The 22,916-nt window shown below is 41.2% G+C and overlaps 1 protein-coding gene across 1 annotated transcript in view; it reads left to right on the plus strand.

The window, feature by feature from the left end:
- AFF3 (AF4/FMR2 family, member 3) overlaps window positions 1-22,116 on the plus strand; it is a 295,404-nt gene extending 273,288 nt beyond the window's left edge. Inside the window, exons 17-23 of the mRNA XM_009883126.1 lie at window positions 7,547-7,610; window positions 10,191-10,327; window positions 12,354-12,425; window positions 14,865-14,958; window positions 19,651-19,700; window positions 19,821-20,035; window positions 21,392-22,116. Coding sequence (XP_009881428.1) covers window positions 7,547-7,610; window positions 10,191-10,327; window positions 12,354-12,425; window positions 14,865-14,958; window positions 19,651-19,700; window positions 19,821-20,035; window positions 21,392-21,513 — 754 coding nt within the window. The 3' untranslated portion in view covers window positions 21,514-22,116. The remainder of the gene's footprint in view (window positions 1-7,546; window positions 7,611-10,190; window positions 10,328-12,353; window positions 12,426-14,864; window positions 14,959-19,650; window positions 19,701-19,820; window positions 20,036-21,391) is intronic.
- Window positions 22,117-22,916: the final 800 nt, after the last annotated feature.

Below are 22,916 nucleotides of genomic sequence, written 5' to 3' on the forward strand. Positions count from 1 at the left end.
CCTGGGAGTACCCTGTTCATCTTGAGAACCAACAATGAGTCATGAAGCTGGAGAAGGGCTGTGATGACTTAATGCACATGCGGAATACAAATTCCCAAAATCCCTATCAGATGCTTTCCTGGTCTTCTAGTGCCTGATTATGATTTCTTTCAAATCCTATGATTGCTGACGTTTCTTAGACGGGCATTGCAGAACAGAGCCCTGGACAGAGTCTTTGTTTCAGATTACCTGGTCCTTTCAGTGTAGATACCCCATTCATTGACTCAGGTTCCACATGTACTGTCACTCAACAGTTTCACCCACACCTTGGCTTCTCACTCATCAGAGCTGGGGACATCAGAGCTGGCTGCCAGGCGGTCCCTCTCCCAGCATGATTTTTCTGCCTCTGGTTTTCAGCTGCCTCTTGAGAATTGAAGGTGTAGTTCCATGGTATTTTAAAACAATATAAATCTGGACTGCTGTGATCCTGCCCTCTCTCCCTAGGTCTGACTGTAAAGGTTTTCACCCCACCTTTGACTGAAATCAGTTCATTTCAGAATATCTATTTAACATACATTGAAAGAGACACAATTGCAGTTTATCTGCAAGGATGTAATGTTTTCTCCCTCTGCTTTTAATACAGGAGCTCGAGTCCCTATTGTTAATACTTCTTTCATTCCTCTCTCTTCGCTTGTACACTTTGCCCTTGCATGTTTTAGTCTAGATATTGATTTCACATGGATATCTTTAAGTAATGAAATTGGGTCATGCCCAGGAATTTGTAGTAGATTTTGACTCTTTCTCATGGTCTCTTGTATTTCACTACATTGACATGGTTAGTCTGGGGGATTTTGCATTTTTGCCAAAATAGGAAACCCCACTTACTTTATCCTTCTTCATTTCATTTAAATTAGGTGCTGGGCTTTAATTTTGCCTGCTGTTTTCTGCAACAGTAACTCCTTCTCTTGGTATCTGTAGTACTCATCTATTCATCTAATCTAAGCTATTGACCTTGTTATACTAAGCCCAATAAGATAGTAGTTTTGTAGTTGTGTGATTGAGTAAATTTTTCTTACATTTGGCCTGACTCCTTTGTTCCCGTCTTTCTGAAATGCCTATAGCACTATCATTTAAATGGGTCACAAATGCTCTCTTTGCCCTCTCCACTTGTACGCTCCTCTGCTGAACTTCTGAGACCTGCTTGTTCTGCCACAGAGAGCATGAGACTTCCATAACTGAGTACCCACCTTGTACAGTGCCATGGTCTCTCCACCACCCTGTGTGCTACCATGTCTGCCATGCCCCAGACACAGCAGTGCCACATCCCATAAAACAGCATTTATTTTAAGTTGTGGAATCGGCAGGAGGCCATGATACGTCAGGGGAGAACACTATTTTGTGTAGTAATACCTGTTCAGCTCTGTACTTTCCCCCAAGATGACCACCCTTATCTGTGACCCAACATGTCAAACATGCTCCTGACACATGTCCCAGTATGAAACAGCAAATAGACAGGGCTGTATACACCTACCTTTCACTTTATGCGGTTTTCTTGATCTTACAAGATTTTCTTCTCTACTTGGACTGAAATTGGGCCTACTGGCAGAGCTTCAAAACTGGACATGGCCTAACCCTGGCTACGCCAGTTTCTTCTGACTTGCCTGTAGCCCTGATCAAATTGTAAAGTCGCTCATTTGGCTGTTGAACTGCTTTCCAGCACACCCACTTTTTTAGGGTCTAGATTACTAAAGTTGTGAAACTGGTCCTATATTTAGAATTATGATTTAAGCTGCTTTTATTACGCACAGTTGTTGTACATTGAGGAAGCACTAGTGGGTTTTTTTATAACACTTCAGCAGCATTATCTCTAAAGGGTATTAAAATATGCACTTGGCTACATTTATGATGTTTAATTGAACTTTTATTAGTTTTTTTTAATATATCCTCATAAAGCACCATACCACAGTAAGAAATAATGTATAAGTGGTAGATTATGTAAATGAAGCAGAAAATGCTATAGTTTAGTATTTAGTTCATATAAAATATAAAAATTAGATGAAAAATGTGGTTTTGAATGCAATTATAATTAAAATTGTATGTTGGAGTCTAAGCTACACCGTACTCTGTAAATACCAGTGGTTGCTGAGTTCCAAGGAGATTATGTTGCAGTAGATGCTGATAAATTACTGTACGAAGTAAGGCTTTTATTGATTCAGTTTGTTTCATTCTCTTCCCTGTTTTTTACTGCATGAGTTTACATTTTTGCAATTATCTGCTAAACTGGAGTAAATTAAATTCAGAGAAGGCAGCAAAAGACAAAGGTGGCAGAGATGCACGGTAATGGCATAGAACTAAATAGGATGAGAGAAACATATACACACACAAGCATTTCACCTGGGTAATGGTAACTCCAATCGTAGGAGCTCAACAGCCTGGAAATTCTGAAAGGCTGCTTCTGGAAGGGGAGTAATTACGATGCCCGCAGCCATCTCACCTCACGCTGGGATCCCGCGCAACATAACAAGCAATGGCAATGCTGTCTTTCCTGCTGGTTTTCAACAGGCTCCCAGAGAAAGTGGTGGCAAGGCGAGTGAGAGAAATTCGGGACAGTAGCGGATTGTTTGATAAATTTCGTCCTGGATTCAGCCACAGCCATGCTACTGAGGCTGCCCTTGTCAAAGTCATAAATGGTTTGAATGCCGCTGCTGAAAAGGAAGCCTGGCCTTGTTTGTACTATCAGATCTAGCCATGGGGGGGTTATTTTGTAAAAGGCTGGATTCTGTTGCAGTGCCTAGGTGACTGGCTAGTGTTGACTGAGAATGCGTTGAAACGGTTCCAGCAGTACTTGATTGCTTTCCCCAATCAACATAGTAGGGTAAATTCTCCTCGAGAGCAGCCAGTTTCACATAATGACACTTGATCCCAGGGAGAATTCACCAGCGGCCTGACTTAGTTGGCACTGATGCTTTACGCTCTTTCTCTTGCCTTTCAGAGAGATATATGAGATGCATTAGAGCAGTGTATTAGAACTCCTTTTTGCTTTGTTGAAGAGGACTATATTTCTAAAAGTACCAACAATCAGATATACAGAAACAAAAGACTTTCTTGTGCAGTCAAGATTATTAATAGAGATAAACCACTTGTTTGTACCTGTTAATTTGAAGCCAGACTTCTTCTTAATTTTTTTTTTAAAATAAAGAAGCCTGAATTCTGTTTGTAAATCTGGAGTGACAGTGCTGACACCTATAGATACATACAGCTGTAAGTAACTTAAGAGGAGAATCCGACTCAATTATCTGAAAACCAGAAGTCACTGAATAACTTTCCCTGGGCCTTCAGTTTACATTCATGACCAGTAAGCCTAACAAAGAGACTCTAGTGCTTCTTCTGCAACTCACATCCATTCCAGTTCAACCAGTAGTCTGGTAACATTCTAAACCTGTAGAAATTTGCTCTATCCTCTGGCTTTTCAGGCTGTAGCGAAGCTGTGGTCTGCAGAGGGATTACAAGCTTTAGACCAAAGACCTGAAAAGGCGTTTAGCCACAGATCTTTCTGGATCTCATCAGTGGGAAAATAGATTTGCTTCTCCTCAAGATGCCTCTCATCAGTAACATATAGTATCTGAAATTAGCATCCACTGAGATTACCTGCAAATTCTCCAGTCTGAGATTATCACCAATGTAACTAAATAGGCCGAACTGCAGAGGAAATTTGAATGAACCTTCATTTTTGTAACAGATATGGGTTCTCAGTCACTATAACTTAAGGGTCTGTAAAATCAGAATATGATAAACAATCTTTTGTGAACTTCATAGATGAGAAATGTGCAGCATGAAAAAGAGCTATCCGGAATAATTAATTAATTCACCACCTTTCTCTTATATCTTCATATGTCCACGAGCTGAGGTAACCTGTTATCTTCAAGGATCCTTTTTTACTTCATGACATAATAATTTAAACTAGTATACTGGATTTAAAAAGACAAATTATGTTCATGTGCAGTGGGAACCTAAACAAAACTGAATTTGAAGCCTTTCTTTCTCATTAAAAAATCAGAAAATAATTAAATCCAAGCATATCCTTATTTTTTTACAAAAATTATATAAGAAATGTATGCAAAGTACATAAACATACATTAAATCTATAAAACATTTCAGCTTTCCATTTTCACCCAACATCCACATTAATAATCTGAATAGGAAGTTTATTAACATGTAGTGATAAATTGAAGAATAGTGTTTCATAGAAGGCATAAAGAAACCAGAATTTGACTTGGTGTGTTTATTAACGCTACCAAACAAGCTCTGCTTAAGAAACCAGAAGAAAACATACCCTATCCATTTTTTTCCCAATGAATCTTAATTTCTGTTTGGCATCCCCTGATTTGTAAATCAATCTTGTATTTTTCCTATGGAAATACCTAAACATTCATATTGAGAATATATATACTTCGCTTTAAAATGGCCTTTTAATTGTTTCTTTTTTACATTAAGCTTCGCAGAAAACAATTGGACTTAGTACAACCCAAAGACTTCAGGTTTTGCACCTTGCATTCTGGTTAACCACCCCATAGCAGGGCCCTCAAAGTAGGCTTCTTGGTTCAGTAATGTGCATGCCCCTTGCTAATACCCTCATTGCTAATCATAACTCAGGAGAATAAATCCAGCTACGCATTGAAAACCATTTTACAATTAACTTATTTATAAGAAGACCATAATTACATTGTGTTATCTCACTTTGTTTTTACAGCCTCTTACCATGCTTCAAACAAGCAAATTAGACATGTAGTGCTGGGTGATATATGGGGGGGAATGTTGCAAAGGACATATTTTAGTGACCTGAATTTGAAAGGATCATGTAAAGGTTCATGATTTTGATTATTTCAGAAAGATGAGACCACTGTTTTGTTGATTTGCTCTGCTTTGCTTTGCTTTTTGGCACTTCATAGTAAACCATCTTACCTAGGTCATTGCACAAGAAGAGACAGGACTTAACATTTTTTTAAGAATTCTTTCAGTGGTTCTGAAAACATAGCTATTTTTCTATATCAAGCTAACACTGTTTCAATATCTAATATTTCATAATTGACCAAGACCAAATCCAGATGGTTCGTATTATTAAGATAATGTTAGCATCTTGCTGGGCACAGGAAGTATTTTTAGCTGCAGTAGGTTATGAGATACTGGGACACAAACCTGTCTTTAGTCCCCTTTCTAACCTACTGGGTAGAGTAAGATGGGGAGAAATTCCACTCTGAGGCAGAATAATATTTTAAAGAAAGTTGGAGCAAAGGAACTGTTTTTCTGCTTATCAACAAAATTTTGGGGGCAGAGGTCATTCAAAATCAGCCACACTTTGAATTTTTTTTCTACTAGTGATATTCAGCCTTGCTTCTCATTAAAATAAGGTTGACTAACCTTCCGTGATGCAATTAAATGTCTTTGAAACTGCATGTGCACCAATAGAAGGAAACAGACTAAGGAAATGCACTGCCAAATAGCCTTATGGTCTCAAGAAAGTATATATGTCTGTTCTCTTCTGTCAAGAGGGTCCCCCTTGCTCCCACTGATCTCAGTTATGGATCTGAGCATGTTCTTACTGCTATCAGAAAGAAGTTTTACTCATCCATGGCCCTGACTTCAGTTTTCAAATTTGTATCTTCTCTGACTGACACATAACTTTTTTTTAAACAAATGCGCTGAGAAAAACTAGTTAGGATGGTGTACTGGTTTGGGCTGGGATACAGTTAATTTCCTTCACAGTAGCTCTTACGGTGCAGTGTTTTGGATCTGTGACCAAAACACTGTTGATAACAGGGGGATGTTTTAGCTATTGCTGCACAGTGCTCACACAGCCTCAAGGCCTTTTCTGTTTCCCACCCCACCCCACCAGTGAGCAGGCTGGCGGTGCACAAGAAGCTGGGAGAGGACACGGCCAGGAAAGCTGACCCAAACAGACCAGAGGGATATTCCATGCCATATGATGTTGTGCTCAGCAACAAAAGCGGGGGGAAGAGGAGAAAGGGTGGACGTTCAGATTGATGGTGTTTGTCTGCCCAAGTCACCACTAAGCGCGATGAAGACCTAGCTGAACACCTGCTTACTGATGGGAAGCAGTGAATGAATTCTTTATTCTGCTTTGCTTTACCTATTAGTCTGTCTTTATCTCAACACATGAGTTTTCTCACTTCTACTCTTCTGATTCTCTCCCATATCCCACTGGAGGGAAGTGAGTGAGCGGCTGTGTGGGGCTGAGCTGCCTACCAGGGTTAACCTACAGCATATTGCTGAGTGGCAATAACACCATGTCATTTACAACACCAAGCACTTTAAAGCATGAATGATAAAAACATCAGAATTCATACTCTGACTACTCAGGAATATCTCTTTTCCATTAGATAAGGTCAAAGGGACGACACTCTTACCAATAACAAGAAAACTATTTTGCAAGGCAAAACTTCCTTCTCTGAGAGATATAAGGATATGGCAGTAGCGACAGTATAAGCTGAGAAGAACCAGGACGTGTTTTAGATGAGTAGAGAAAGAAAGGGGCCATCTCTCACGTATATGAGACTTGGAGAATCTGCAGGGTCAGGAAATGTGAAGACTTTTATGAGAGGCGACACCTAAAGATGCAAGGTTATGGCCTGAAATGACATGGCACATGTCTATTCTCCACAGTAACCAAGAAAGGTGCAGTAGGGAGAGCTTGTTGGAGGAGATGAAGAAATTTGCTTCAGCCATGAGGAGCTCACTGAGGTGATGACCAGACATTGCTAAGGAGATATCAGTTCATGTTTTCATTTTGAATGGAAGTAGATAAGTCTGGATCAGAAACAGACTTGTGAATTTCAGCACACAGGCAGCAGTTGAATTTGTGCCCTGCAGTCAGTAGGTCAGGTAGGTTAAGGAAAGGATGGAGTCTCCGAGATCTGTTTGAGGAGAAATCGATGGAGAAATTGGCACGAGCAACGCCAGTGGAATTGCAGTAGGCAGCCCAGCAACGAGTCGGAGATGAACTCCAGGCAGCAAAAGTAAACAGCACTCTCAGCATGCTTACAGATAAGAGGGAGAAGGGGGATGAGATGGTAGTTGCAGAGGCAAGCAGGTTCGATGTGTGTTTTCAAAGGGGAGAGATTAAACACACACTTGTTTTGAGAGGAGGGAGAAGCCAAGGCAAATGACAATGTACAGAGAGGAGTAGAAAAAGAGGTAAGTAAGCACCAGGGAGAGGAGAAGACGGAATAACTTGTTCCGCTTAACGCTTGCATCCGTTTTGCAGATCAAAACTGCGCTAATTTGGGAAGCAGTTTATATAATCCATAAAAATGCATTTTATTAGCTTTTTTTTTGCCTTGAATCACTGAGTTCTAAAGAATGAGAACAGCCATAAACGCTATTGTCTCCACAGGCAGCAATTTGGAAATAGAAGATGCATGGTTACATGATAAGTGTATTTTCTTCATAAGAAATGTTTGCCAATCAGGTTTAAAATAAGGGAAAAATAACTTGAAAATATTCTGCACTTCAGAAAATAATAAAATGTCTTCTTATTTTTCCCTGGTAGGCCACGCAATGCAGATTACTTTATGCAGGAAGCTAAACGGAAGAAGCATAAAGCAGATGCAATGGTGAGAACATTTTCTTTCCAGTTATGCTGCTCCAAATTATTTTTGTAATGCAGTTTCTTCATCAGTGCAGTATTGCTGGGGTAATTATAAAATCTATTATAAGGATGGCTAGGCTTGTTAAATTAAGAAATGTTTATATAATCAAATGTTCATAGCCCAATAAACTATGACTTAACAAATAATGACTTACTGAGATAAAGGCCTGGATAAATAAAACTTTCCATTTATTCCTTTGCTTTAATTAGTAACTATAGTAATGGAGGCTGTTTAAGGGATCCACATACCTATCTTCTCAGTTTAACTAGCTGGCTAGGTTCTATAATTGTATCCCCAAATTTGGTCTGGTGGCTGAGGTATTTGTACATTTTTTAAAGAGCTTTTGCTTTTCGGTGCCAAAAGAATCCTGTTTTCATAGCAGATATTTTCTAACATAATCAGAAGCACACAAGGCATCTGTGTGACCGTAGAGGAACACCATTCACACAAAGGACTGTTGCAACAAACAGATACTTGGCCCTTGCTTTCACCTGTCTAACAGCATAGCCAGTAACAAAAAGGGGGATCTGAGGTTATATGGAGCACTAAAGAGATGTTGTCTTTCCAAACAAATGGGTGCAACGAAGTACACAGTGCTCCAGGAAAGCTCCCCTTGGCCATCTCTCAGCTTTCTCCAAGGCTACGTTTGTCCAGCACTATCAATAAGCTAGCACAGCCTTAAAAACATTAGGCGTCTGGGATGGCAGCCATGATATACGGAGTGGGACCCTGTGGTAATATGGCTGTCTCACAGGTGGGAGTAGCTGCAGTCCTGCCTTGCTCTGTCAGACAGACACTTTGTTGTCACAGCAGCAGGAAAGAAAGGTAGCTCAGAGCCTCTGTTTCCTCACCTCTTTTTCTCAGCTGTGCAGAATGTAAAAAGGCTGAGGAAGCAGAAGCAGGCCCTTTATTTAGGACACTAGCACCGAGTTTTACAGCCTACCTGAGTTTATTAGCGCAAATTTCCATGGTTTATTCAGTTCCATATTACTCCAAAGTGAGTCTTAAATCAGAAAACATTGTGGAGAAGTACAAATGGTACATTTAGTGTGTTGCTTTAAACAGAATGGAAAAGATCACTTAATATGCAAAGGAAATTCTTAGCCTGAAGAGAAATGTTTTTATTCTCTGCTCTGCCACAAGTTTCTTGCGTGAAAGTCACTTAGGCACAGTTTAAATAACCTCCCATCAGTATTAGGTGATTGAAATATCCTTCACATTCAAACCTTTTGCAGGTACTTCCTCTCCCTCCTGGACTGTGTAGGGATCCTGGAGGAATTGCCATATTGCCAAAGTGCCTCCAGGTACTTTGAATCACCCTGCTGGGCTCGATACCTCCTGCTTTGGCACTGCAGTACCTAACATAGGCACTTAGAGTGAGCAGCCTGAAAATTACTCTAAGTCTCTCTGCTCCTTAGTCCCCCATCTGTGAAATTGGGATAATAGCACTTCCACCCGCACAAGAGCGTCAGGGAGAGAAATATAATAAAAAGTTTGTGAAGTTCTCCGGTATGATCACAATGGGAGTCATATAAGAACCTAAAATAGATTGAAGCCAGTGTGGCATTCCAAAGTTACTATTTAAAATCTTTATCCCTTGGAAAAGAATAAGGTCCATTAACCTTTCACTGCGTGCATCAGATTTCAACCAAATGCATCCAGTCCATTAATGGGCTTTATGTACCGCAGGAGTTCTGACTGAAGGAGAGAGAAGGCAGGACAGAGAGGTATTAGTATGATTCATCTCTACCCACATCAAAAATGAAATTCTGAGAGCAGATAAGTGGTATGTAAGCGTACGTATATGAACATTATCTGCACATTTGCATATACATAGTCACTGAGGACATATATGCACATATATCCATGTAAATACACAAATACACACAGAGTCAAAGAAGTATTGAAAATAGGAGAAGAAATGGGACAAGGAAGGAGGATGGCAGAAGCTGAGGGAGCAGAGCAGTCCCTGAAAGAGAAGGAGGCTACAGAAAGCAAATTCCTGACAAGAGGAGAGTGTGGTCAAGCAGTGCTGCAAATGGTCAGGATAAAGAAGACATGAGAACCGAGATGAGCCTTTGAATAAGAGTTAGTAGTCAAAGTATTTAATTCTCATTCTCTTAGTTCAAGATGATCGTTACCTTTCTTTGTTGAGTGATGAAAAACTGTATTTGCAAAGATGTATGAAACCCTTTTTAATGAAAGCTGGAACAAAAGGCCTGATGAGTTTGTGGAATTTCCAGCACTGAAAGAGCTTTGATAAACATCTGTCAGGAATGTCCTAGGCAGAGTTGATCCTTCTTTGGACACAAGAGCGTGGACCAAATAACATCTCGTAGCCTTTTCAGCTCTACTTTCTGTATCTTATGATTTTCGTTGATGCACAGGGTTTCATGGGCTTTAGCTTTCTCATAGGAAAAATTGTGCAGCTGAAGATATACCAACTTGTGTCAAGTTTACAATTCATGTTGAGAAAATCCCATCAAATGTAACCATATCTTGATGATTACACTATTTCTCTGTGTCCTTATTTTTTCCCTCTAGGTGGAAAAGTTTGGAAAGGCACTGAATTATGCAGAAGCAGCACTATCGTTCATTGAGTGTGGAAATGCAATGGAACAAGGCCCAATGGAATCCAAATCCCCTTATACAATGTATTCAGAAACAGTTGAACTCATCAGGTAGGAAGGGAGGAAATGACCTCAGGGGTTACTCCGTTTGTGCAAACATGCTCATCTACATTATCACATAATTCCCTAGATACAGTAAAAGGGGAGAAGTGAGGTCCTCCCAAGTGCCTGGTCAGTCGTATGTAATGTGTATGTATTATCTGTGATTTCTATGGAAATTAAATCAGGAAACTGTGTAGAATGAAAACAACAAACAAACGAAAAAAACCCAAAGCTTTTCACATTACTTGAGTTGCAAATTATTTCAAGAGTTTCGTGATATGTCACATGCTACTCAAATGAGAACAATACATAGTACTAAAACGTTGTCATAGAGCGATAGTTTGCAAAATGTTGCAACATGTTTAAGACTGCAGTTTAAAGGTTACCTGAAAGAAGATGTGAACGGTGATACAAAAATGGACACTCAAGGTCCATTTGGTATCTGTGCTCCTGCTGTAGCCAGCGGAGTCCCCAGAGCAGTCCAGCTCACACTAAAGCCACCCCTACACTGAGTCACCTTCATAGCTCTCCAAACAGGACAGTCTAGAATTCAAGTCCCACCTGCAGTCCCTGTGAAGAAAGTTTGTCTGCTACATCCTTTTCTCCGTTATGGTTGATATGAATAGTTAACATTATTGACAGTATCGGTAGAGAACACAAAGGTCAAAATCATCCCAGCAGCTGAGTGACTCTCTGCAAGAGAGCGAGCCCAGCCACGCGAGCAGAGAAAGCTGCACTGTCAGTGACCATGGCATCATTCCACAGGACAGTCAACCACACAGCTCTCATCAGGACTCAGTTCATAGGAAGTAAAACATTTTAATATTTAATCATATTCATAATGAAGCAAAGCTTCTAAAACAATTGCATTCTTTAGGACTTAGTGTTGATGTGAAGATTTTCTCACATGTTAACAATTCCATTGGTATTTTATTCCACTTAGGGCTGTCTTCTCATGCATTTCAGTGGCTTGAGGCCAGCTTTTTAACTGGAAGGTTATTAAACAAAATCAAATTTTTTTTTTTTTTTCAATAAGAGCCTAGTACCTCCCATCTCTGCGATTCTTCCCTTCTTTTCTTCAAAAGGCAGAAAGCTCTTTCTTTGTCTGCCCTGTCTTTTCTCATGAGAGTAAATATATGGTCCTAACTCTGGAAATGAATTTTGCTTGCAGATCCATAGCTTTCAATAATGCGTGTAGCTGTGGTTGTGTTGCAGTGTGAATTGCTGTTGATCTCACTTGCTGCAGCTCAGAAAAATAAGTGGTTTGCTAGGTATGCGTGTTGAAACAAAATGGTCACACCAAATCTTTGCACAGATATCGGGATTAAAGTTTGAAAGCAAAGATAAGAAAAAACCACAAGCAGCTAATTATGGGGAACAGGTATTTTTCTGGAAGCGAGCCCAGAAGTGCTGTGTGTTGTCCTAACCTTGTCCATTGTTCAGGTATTCAGCTGGAAGCTGAGATTTCCAGAAACTAATTTGTGGTTGCATAGCACATACACTCTTGAAACAGCAGTGCTACCTCTGTAGATGTTTAATATTTATAGAATTTGAATGTAATGTCATATGACCAAAAATAGCTCTGAGCCACATGTTCCCCCTCTGCTGTGCTCTGCTTGGAGGAGCAAATCTGGGCAGACACGCTCAGAACTGGCAGGGTGAGGGCAGCACCAGCTTCAAGGCAGGCTGTCGTCTCCCTTCAAACGCTGTGAAAACCTTTCTGCATGAACTCTGTGTAACTGGGTCTCCGCAGCAGCAGAGGTTATTTTGGTAGGACAGCATCGCTTCGCCAGCTAGGCACCCCTCTGGACTGACGGATGTTCAAGGGAGTTACTGCTGTTTAAAGAGTGCGGGGAGGCACTGCTAATGGCAAAATAGCTCTGAAATACAACCAGAAAAAGCACGTGTGTGTCTGGTAACTTCAGCAAATATGTATAAGGGGGCAGATCAAATGACATTGGCCAGCTTAGCTCTCTGATGAGTAATATAAAGCTGTCTCAGTTAATTCACATTGGCTTTTTTCCTTTTGCTTAAGGTATGCGGTGAGACTAAAAACCCACTCAGGCCCCAACGCCACTCCAGAGGACAAACAGCTGGCAGCATTATGGTTAGTAGATCAAGATTTCCTCAAAAGGCTTCTTTTCTGCAATGAGCCAGTTCTTGAAAAATCAGATACTGGACACGGCCAGATAGGATTATGTTGTCTTTTGAAATTAAGAGAATACTTTCTGCTCCGGGAAGTTCCAGCCCTTGTATCACTGTACCAGGTCCGCATTCTGTCTCTGTAAATAAGCAATTCATACTTATTGACTGTGACAGGTCAGCTATGGTACGTCAGCGTAATTAATTTTTAAATGCCTGATGGTTTGTTGTTTTTATGAGTGATGTACTTTTGTACCGATAGCTCGGTAATTTCTTTTGTGGCTGACATTTTAGGCTCAATAATCATAAATTATATTTACATTATATGAAGGGAGATACGGTGATGGTGATAATTAAGCCTCTTGGATTACCTTTCAAATTGAGATTTCTAGATATATATGCACGCACCTTAGATTCTACAGGATGGTTGCTGATTGGTAGTAAAATACTAAAATGTTATTAAAATCAAATTTTAATTTAATATCTATGTAGTTAATACATAAAATACCTATTACATGGTTACTGATTCTCAGTAAGTGGACATTTACAATCAGCAAGTGTGTTTTTAACATCTATTAGCCATCTGTTAAAAATCCAAATGAAATGCATCTTTAGCCTCCATAAATAAAGAGTCCTAATTAATTATTTGTATAAAAAAAGAACAAAATACTCCGTGATGCAAATTTTTTTGTAAATGCCCTTTCTTTGTCACTGGTGTACCGTGCCATCAGGCGAAGCACGGGATGCATTCATGGCAATGGCTTTAAAAATGCTTAGGTGGGAAAATGACGAAAGAACAGTTAAAAAAAGATAAAAAAAAATAAAAAAAATAAATAAAGCTATATTACGAAGGGTTGCTCAGAAGTGCTGGAGCGCTTCGGCGTGTGTGCGGAACCGCATCCAAATTCACAGAGCCGCTGCATCTGTTTCAGCAGAAAGGTCAGCGCAGGGGAAAGCAGACGGTGCCTTCTCTGGGCGATGAATAGCAATCTTAACTCACCGTCTGCCAGCCAGCAGATGAGCTGACACCATTTGCATATGTGCTGTACCTGTGAAGGTGACAGAGCGAGAGTTATGGTGGCTGCGAGGCCACCGCATCCCCCCTTGGCTGCTCCCAGCGCCCGCCGGGCGGGCTGCCAGGCTGCCGGCTCAACCCGGCTCCTCTTCTCCTAAGGAGAGACTGTCCTCCAGCGGCCAAAGGCAGAAATTCACCTTCTGCTTTCGGGACGGGAGGCCAAACCGGCTGAGAAACCCGGGCTGGGTTGGTTGTTGTTTTCAAGAGCTATTTGCTAATTCGAGGGGTTTGCTGAGGTTTGGGCAGGTGCTGGGCGCGGGAAGATGGGGAGCGCCCTGCACTTCCAAACTCAAGGCATCTTCTGGTGCTTCACGTTGGCTCCGAGACTAAATACCGCTTTTAAAAATAAGGCTTCTGCTGCCAAAGGAAAAGCAAAACACGCTAGATTTTTGCTTTGAAAGCTGTGTAACTGTGGGGCAATCCCACACGTGCCGATCAAAAAGGTTGCTGGGAAGAGGTGGTGGTGATTCTTGATTCGGAAAATAGACAGGTACACCTAAAGCCAATAGCAAAGAAAAGAGTTTGTGTGTCCTGAATGCTGATTAACAGTTATTGTGATGTATAATTATAGTTAATAGCTATTACTCTCATTTAATTACATAGCATTAAAGGTGTGTGGCACTCTTCAGACTAACGGGGGCAGACAATTCCAGTACAGCACGTTGAGATTTTCAGCCCACTGCTGGTTTCCTCTGGGGAACAAATCAGGCAGGTGGCCTAGGAATAGCCTCAGGCTCCAACAAAAACTGCATTCTGGTTTCCCACAGAGGAGCTTGGCCAGTGAAATCTGGGCAGGTCAGAGATTTCCCTGTTTCCCAGCTATCTCGAGCTGCTGGAAGAGACCACTGGGTGTACACAAAATACACCCATTAATGCTTTAGCTCATTATATAGGCTCCAGGCTGTTGTAATAAAGTCCCAGGATAAGATACCCCAAAAGGCTGCCTTTCCATTTACAAAAAGAGATGCAAAAAAACGCGTACGTTGGGTTCCAGGCCTGTAATGACCATTTCACAGAAGTAGCCTTTGGTCAAGCGTGCAGACTTCAAGTGAGAATCAAGGCCTGGGAACCCAACCCTGCAAACCCTTCTGAGCATAGTTTGTTTAGTGCCTCACTGGTAGCAATTGTCAATGTGACCTGTCCTGGCTGTAATACCTAGCCTTGCTCATGAATCCAATCAAAATGGGAAGTACTGTAAACAAATGGTGATAAAAACTATAAGCAAGGTGCTGCCAGCCTTCCACTCTGTTAGTTTGAGAATTTAAGATAATTAATTGGGGTTTCTGTTCAGGGGGCATGCTTTACCTTCTGCTCTCCCTTTTGTTTTAGTTACCGCTGCCTGGCCCTTCTGTACTGGAGGATGTTCCGACTCAAGAGAGACCACGCGGTCAAGTACTCGAAAGCGCTTATTGAGTATTTCAAGGTGCATTCTTTATGACAGGTCTTTAGATCCGTGTGTCATTATAGGAAATACAGCATCTTACTGAAAGAGCAGCTGTGCTGGGCTTAGTTCTTCCCCTGTGAAGTCAGTAGAGTTTTACCATAGACTTCCACAGCAACACCTGATCTCTAGTCAGTTCTGTTGTCTTCACAAGGGCCCCTCTGCAAAATACACACCATGTCCCTTCATTAAGGATAAGAAATTTATTGTACTAACAAACAGGTATTCTGAGATTATTCTTGGTCAATTGTCTAGTGCTATCCAGCTCTGTTGCAAATAGGTTTTGCAGATTTTGCTCTAAGAATCCTCTCCAGGATTACACTTCCCACTAGACTATCTGTGAGTTGACGACTTTGATCTAGATCAGCCCTCAGCTGCAGGGCTTCCACTTAGCAGCATCAATAGGTAGGACAGTGCAGCAGGACATGTTCTGACCCAAGGAACTGGCAAACAGCCCACGCTGACTTCAGTGGGAGTTGCATGAAAGCATCAGAGGGCAGCCAAACCGCCTGCCATGTACTTGACACAGCACTGCTGGGCCCCCCGTCCTGCTTTGCTTTGCCTGCTACTGCTTCCGTTTTCCACTCTCTGCCAGATCCAAACCCTGGTTATTTTGAATAAGACAGGAAGTCATTAAAAGTAGTTTAATATATTTTATTTGACAGGCATCCTCTCTCTGAAAGTATCCCAGGTACAAAACCTTTCAGGTGAAGCTCACCTAGCAGTCAGTCCATCCAGCATTTCATCTCCAAACACAAAACTGGTCTTTATCATTCTAATTAAAAAAATAATATATACGTACAAGTACGTATGTACAAGCTTTACAAAGTACAAGCTTTAAGGCAAACTCTTTTGGGAGACCTAAACAGCCATTTGTCTTTGAACAGAGGGGGTTTTTTTTGACAACTTTGAACAGTTGGGTTTTTTTTTTGCAGAAGGAGGTACCTTGAAATGAAAAACATCCATCCTTTGACATTTTGTTAATCGTAAAATTCAAATACAAGCATGAATGCTCATGACCAGATTCTGAACACATGAAGACAGTGAAGGAAATTGACAGATCTGTTATTGTCAAACTGAAATTGAAGTCACTGTAATTGCTTCTAAAAATTTAGCCATATATAATTCAACATGTTATGTTTCTCTAACAATGACTTGATTTCAGGGGAAAGAAATACGTACCTATTACAGCACTTTATTTTTCTTTACCAGTTGAGAGAATACCTGCATTAAGAACAGGATGGTCAGGCTTTCAACCATGTAAAATGTCTCCTATGAGCAGACAGCAACTGTTTCACAGCAAACATAAAATGGACTTATACTCTGCTATAGCCAAGATGAGCTTGTTTTTTTGCAGGGCTCCTGCTGATATAATGATAGTGTAGTTTCACATTAGAAGGTATTCTCACCTTTGAGAGTAAAAATGGAAAAAAAAATCCATTTGCTATAATTTTCAGTGGAAAACAAGCCAATTCTCCACTCATTTCATATTTGGTATCTAAAAGCTTTCAAAACCAAGTGACGTGAAATGCTGACTGCATTAAGAACTTCCACATATATTATCAATCAAAGAAAGACTTTAAACCTTGTCACACACATTTGCAGGGAAAATTAGACACACTTTTAGAAAAGAAAAAGAATATTATTTAAATCTCCCTTTAAGTATTTTATTTCCATTATAAAAAAAAATTAATGCAGCAGAGAATTACAAAGAAGCCACAGGTATTCAGGGGCCAGACACATTTGAGAGCATAAAGAAACCAGAACGGGTAGCAGTAAGCAAAGTGGGATAAGAAATGGTCCCTTACAACATTACACTCTTTAGAATCCTTACCCCTACCTTTCTGGTGCAGAACTGAGAGGAAGCTGGAGTAATATACCTAAAACAGGAGAATAAAGCTGTGCAAAGTTGTACAGTAAGGCAGAGGCTGGTTACATTACAGCGGAAGTATCCTTGACTCCACTTTGGTTTTCTTATTTTCCTGCCTCCATCTCTGTAAATAAATAACACATACTCAGTTTCCATTACACTAGAAAGATGAAGGCCAGTAGTTCTGAGACAAAAAGGGAAAAAAAAAAAAAAGAAGAAGCAGCTTCTGTAAGAGGAGCAAATGCCAAGGACTCGCAGCTTGATTCTATTTAGGATGGTAAATGAGAACTTTTCATTTTTTTCCTTTCACACCTTAGCCTTTCCTGCCAAAAAAGAAAAAAAAAAAAAAAGAAAATCCATTGAAAGAACAACCCCTTGTGGGACACTCCCAAGCTTATTTTTCATACCTCTTACCTGGTATGTAGAAGGCCCAGTGTCAAAATGCAGGAAGAATGCCCAGGCACACACTGCACTGATGTGATCACTGCTAAAATACAGCCAGCGTTGGTGTGCGCATGAAAGATGTGGGAACACAAGAAGCAGTTCAGAGGACATGTCAAAACTGAGAAAACGCACTTTTTGAAGAGAGGCTCAGGAGATGTGTCCAGCTTACTGCAGAACAGGTTAAGAGAGGATGTGATCACTGTGTATGTGGAAACAGAGCTGCTAATACCTGGTGGCATGCAGTATTGCTGGAACTGGGCCAACAAAATGCAAAAGCTAGCACTGAAGTTAAGAAAATTAAGTCTTGAAACCCTGAAATAGAATGCGTTTTCCTAACTGTGAGGCCTGCTAAACATTCCACACAGGAGAACAAGGAGAATAAATAGCATCTTAGGGTTTCTATATGACTAGCTATCCTTTTTTAAAAAAATAAATAATAATTTAGCTTCTGGTGAAACTTCTATGATTGGTGAAAGAGAGAAATTGCAGACTGAGTGTCCCGGAGGATTGCTCCTGACCTTGAAATCTGTGAAGCTCTGAAGACCCTTCTTTATCATTTTTCCTTCCTAAGCCATGGGAGACCAAGAGTGTTTGTACTGCTGTTAACGCTTGTAACTCCTGCAGCTTGCAACACCTGCAGCCTTGTATTTAAATGATATCTGTAAACAGATCCCGAGCTGCAGGATTTCACTTCATCTCCTGTGGTTGTCAAGAAGGAAGGGCTGTTCCCCAGCACACAATTATCTGGATGTATGGTTTCAGGGAAGGCTGCGAGGAGGTCACTTGCCTCTGAAGAATTAGAAACTGGCCATTGCTCAATATGAGGCTGCAGATGGGATGGACCAGAAAAGTTTTGTCTCTTAGACTTCTGGTTTTTGCATCCTTCTTTCTCACAGACCCAGGATTAAATCAGTTACTGCACTTGGGAGAGGAGAGGAGTCTTTCCACAGGTCAAATGGGCAGGAACCTGCCAGTAAATTCCCACTAGCTCTTGTAGATTGACTATTAGAATCATTTTAACTATTCAGTTTCCATTATTGCGGACATCTGAATGTCTCCTGCTCTGTAAATGTAGTGCTTGTACAAAGTAGTTTCTCCTCAAGCAATTAAATTATTTAGCCTAAGCACAGAATACCAGCGAGAGTCTTAATGGCTGCAGGTGTACAAGAGATCACACTAAATGATCTGATGTCCCCCTCTGGGGAACCTTTCAGCTAGAAAAACCACCAGTCTACAAGGGCAGCCTCTCTGGCCCTGTGAATGCTGCCGTATTCAGACCAAGGGGAACAGCTCCAACAGGAGCAATCATGAGAGAGATTCTTGAGCCTGGTGGTTAAAATACCCACCTGAGCAGCGGGAGCCTCAGATTCACATCTCTGTGGTCAGCCAGGCTGAGCAGACCTGCACAGTCCCGCGGTTCTTTGGGGGCAGGAGAATGGTAGGAAATCATAGAATCATAGAATGCTTTAGGTTGAAAGGGACCTTGAAGATCATCGAGTTCCTACTTTCCTCCCACTAGACCAAGTTGCTCAAAGCCCCATCCAGCCTGGCCTTAAACACCTCCAGGGATGGAGCTTCCGCCACTTCTCTGGACAACCTGTTTCAGTGTCTCACCACCTATACAGTGAAAAATTTCTTCCTAATATTTAATCTAAATCTACCCTCTTCCATTTTAAAGCCATTATCCCTCATCCTATCACTACATGCCCTTGCAAAAAGTCCTTCCCAAGCTCTCCTGTAGGCACACTTTAGGTACTGGAATGCCACAATAAGGTCTCCATGGAGCCTTCTCTTCTCCAGGCTGAACAACCCCAACTCTCTCAGCCTTTCCTCATAGGAGAGGTGCTCCAGCCCTCTGATCATCTTTGTGGCCCTCCTCTGGACCCAATCCAACAGGTCCATGTCCTTCTTATGTTGGGGGCTCCAGAGCTGGATGCAGTACTGCAGGTGGGGTCTCACAAGAGTAGAGTAGAGGGTCAGAGTCCCCTCCCTTGACCTGCTGGCCAGTCCTGGTTTTCTCTGTTACAAGAAAATCCAGCCTAAACCTCACAAAGAGTCCTGGCAGCACTTTCTTCTGAACTCCCAGGATTTCCGTGAAAAGTTTCAGTTTCAACTAACATGTTTTCCTAATCATCCCCCATCCCAGGGTGTTTAATAGACTGTGATTTGAGTCTGTGCTGTAGCACTGCTTCATCACAACACACAACTAGGCTGAGTGGGTTTATTGCATCATGAGACTCAAATACTTTTATCTGCACAATTTTTTTCTTTACATTTCTTTACTTTTGTACTATTTAATGCTCTGAATTTCATAGTATTATACAAATTTTATGCATTGTGAATTATTTTTTCCTTTGCAGAATTCATCAAAAGCTGCCCAGAACCCATCTCCTTGGGGTGCCAGTGGAAAGTAAGTTGCACAGAAACTTACATCAGATCGGCAGTCAGAAATTACCTGCAGCATGCTCTGATACTCTCATGTTTTTAATCCCAACACCTTTTAAGTAAATGTATTAAAATCTGTTTCCAGGAGCACAGGAACTCCATCACCCATGTCGCCTAGCCCTTCTCCAGTCAGCTCTGTAGGATCCCAGGGAAGCACGGGGGCCCCTTCCCCATCTCCTATCATCAGCATCCCACAGCGCATTCATCAGATGGCCGCCAACCATGTCAGCATCACCAACAGCATCCTGCACAGCTATGACTACTGGGAGATGGCTGACAACCTGGCCAAGGAAAACAGAGGTGAGTCAAGGCAATGGACTATTCTGGAAGACTGTCACATGATTTTGATCAGGAAAATACCTATTTTGATAGGAATCCTCTCTGCAAATTAGGACTGCAGAGGTGATTTTTTCTTCAGTTTGCTCCATGTCTGTTCAAAAACAGCCCCAAAAGGCAATTTTGATAGCTGTCTCGCTCAGAGGCATGTGATTTTTTTCTTTATTTGGGTGGTCAGGACTGGTGACAGACAGGTCACAGACATAGCTGTGGGTAGCATTTACTGCCATCTGTGTCATTCTGGAGAGGAAGATTTGTGGGAGGCAAGGCAGCTTCCTGGCCCCCAAAGTCATGGAGCTGGATGGGATGTGTTTAGCCAGACCATGTCAAAAAGCAGGAGCGTGCTTCCTCTCTGCAGAAGGAATGAACAGCCCCTAGCCCTGCCCCGATCCGAGCAGACACAGACGGGAACGAGGTGCCTCACTCCCTCTTCAAAGCAAACTTCTCTCAGCTGAACTGGTTTCCATAAGCACGTGCCTCAGCATCTGACTTGATGATAAATTATTCCTTGGTTTTCAGGCTAATGTATGTATTTAAGGCAGGGACATGGGCAGGATTCAAATCAAAATGAGGACACCTAAGCGTAGGTGTATGTATGTGAGTTGGGGGGTAATCTCCCCTTGCAGGTGATGGAACTTTGTTCCATACAAACAGCAGAGCTCAGGGAGCTGTTCAGATCACCCTGAAGGGGACACGGGGATAAAATTCAGTTGCCTAACCATAGCTGCCAAATGCCCCTTAAGGTATCCTTTCCTACACTGCCATTCCAGAAATCTCCTGTAGGTCCTGTGTTAGATCTGCCAGTCCGGGCTGTATGTATCAACTGCCTGAAGGCATCTCAAATGGGCACTACATGCCTCAAAGTAGGCAATTGAATTCAGTTCTTAGTGGCTAGTTAGTCAAATTACTCTTCAGGCTGGGATGACTGTGTTGTACAGGCCTCTATTTGTCTGTCGCGGTAGCTTAGATACCTAGCATGTGTATAGATAGACACTTGTGTGTAAACCTTTTGATTTAGTTGTCCTTAATCTCAAAATAAATCTTGCCCAGCTTATGTTTGCTTTATCAAGACTCAATGGAAATTAATGAAAAGCAAAGCCAAAGAACTCACTGTTTTGTTCTTTAAGAAGAAAATTGTTGTGCATCAGCCTGTAACATCATGAACCACAGGGCTTTAAAATTAATCTCACCAGCACTAAACTTTCATTCCCATGAAATGTTCAGCTTGACTCAATTTGCAAGAGAATAAAATCTATTAAAGGGTGACAAGTAGCAAATACAGCTTTGCGCTTCTGATGCTGATTTTTTTTTCCCCTGTAGATTTTTTTAACGACCTGGATGCATTGATGGGACCTATCACCTTGCACAGCAGTATGGAGCATTTAGTTCAGTACACTCAACAAGGACTTCACTGGGTGCGGAATAGCGCTCACTTGTCATAATGACTGTGTGCCATTCACATGGACAGTATACCTTTCATGGATAATTCAGTTATTCTGGACACTGTGCTACAGAAATAGTCAACCACAGCATTGATCCAAACAAAGGTGAATATCTCTCCAATACTGAGCAAAATTTTTTCTGAGTGTAGACATGTATGTGTGCATATGTGCAATATACAATGATGTCTCTCCAGAATGAATTGTTCTGTACCACTCTCCAAACATTTTCATACACTAGAAATCCTAGAAAGAACTGATCTTAATGCACAAAACATACCCTTTCTATTCTTGTGCTGAAAAACTCAGAAACAAAAATCTTATGGGTTGATTGAATCAAGTGCAATAAGCACAGATCCCTATTCAGGAAAGCTCTCAACAGATTCTTAACTTTAAGCTTGTACTGAAATCCTGTTGACTTCAGCAAAGCTTGAGCACATACACAAGGGCTTTCCTGAACTGGAATGTATGGGGGCAAATCATAGACATGGAGAACTTTTACTGCGAGCATGGACACGTCACAGACGTTTCAACATTAACGTGCCATCTCCCTGTTACTACCCCACTGGGGCACATAGAAGAGTTGTGTAGTCCACATTAAGTTGGAGAAAGACGGCATTGCTTCACGTGCAGTAAGTTCCAACAAATTGCATGCATTTCCTTATCTCCTGTCTTTTTAAATAACTTTTCCTCTTGCTCAGCTCCTCACCAACAGTATAACCTACAGTATCAAACAAAAAGCCTGAAAACAGATATGCTGATAGCAAGTACTTAAAAGAGATGGTGGAAAATTGCATTCTGTTACTGACAGTAAACAGATAAATGAAAAAAACGTGGCAAACTGCAATCCACTTAGTAAAGAAAATGTGTTAATTTCTGCTGCGTACACACAGAGAGACAGAGAGATATCTATAACAGTTGTTGGCTTTGCATGGGAAGGCTTCATCCCACAGATTTTGACTTCCATATCTTTTTCATCTAGCAGAAGCTTGCAGCATTTTCTTCTAGGCTGTACAGGAGCATTACATGCAATTTCCTTTATCTGGGAAGCTGAGTTTGCTGCTCATCAGGCTAAGAACTGTTTCCTATCATAATCCTCTCACTCTTCATGCATAATCCTCAACTAGGCTTTAACGTTTCTTGATTTATGGGATGTTTTCAGTTCCTGTTGACAGGCTGTGTTTTTCATGCCAGGAGAATTAATCCCACAATAATTGGAGTTTAATTTGGGTCAGCTGAGGTCAAGGCCAGTTCATATCAACTGTGCTTGCATTCAGTGCATTTTTGTTCATTTCCAGGGGTTTTCACACATTTAGTTTTCTTTTTCTGTATTGGAAATATATTTTTTTTTGCAATCAGATTTGCAACCTTTACTTAAGTCAGCAGCTCTGGTGACTTTCAATGGA

Source organism: Charadrius vociferus, unplaced genomic scaffold (assembly GCF_000708025.1).
Source record: "Charadrius vociferus isolate BGI_N301 unplaced genomic scaffold, ASM70802v2 scaffold92, whole genome shotgun sequence".
In the NCBI taxonomy this organism is placed as follows: Eukaryota; Metazoa; Chordata; class Aves; order Charadriiformes; family Charadriidae; genus Charadrius; species Charadrius vociferus.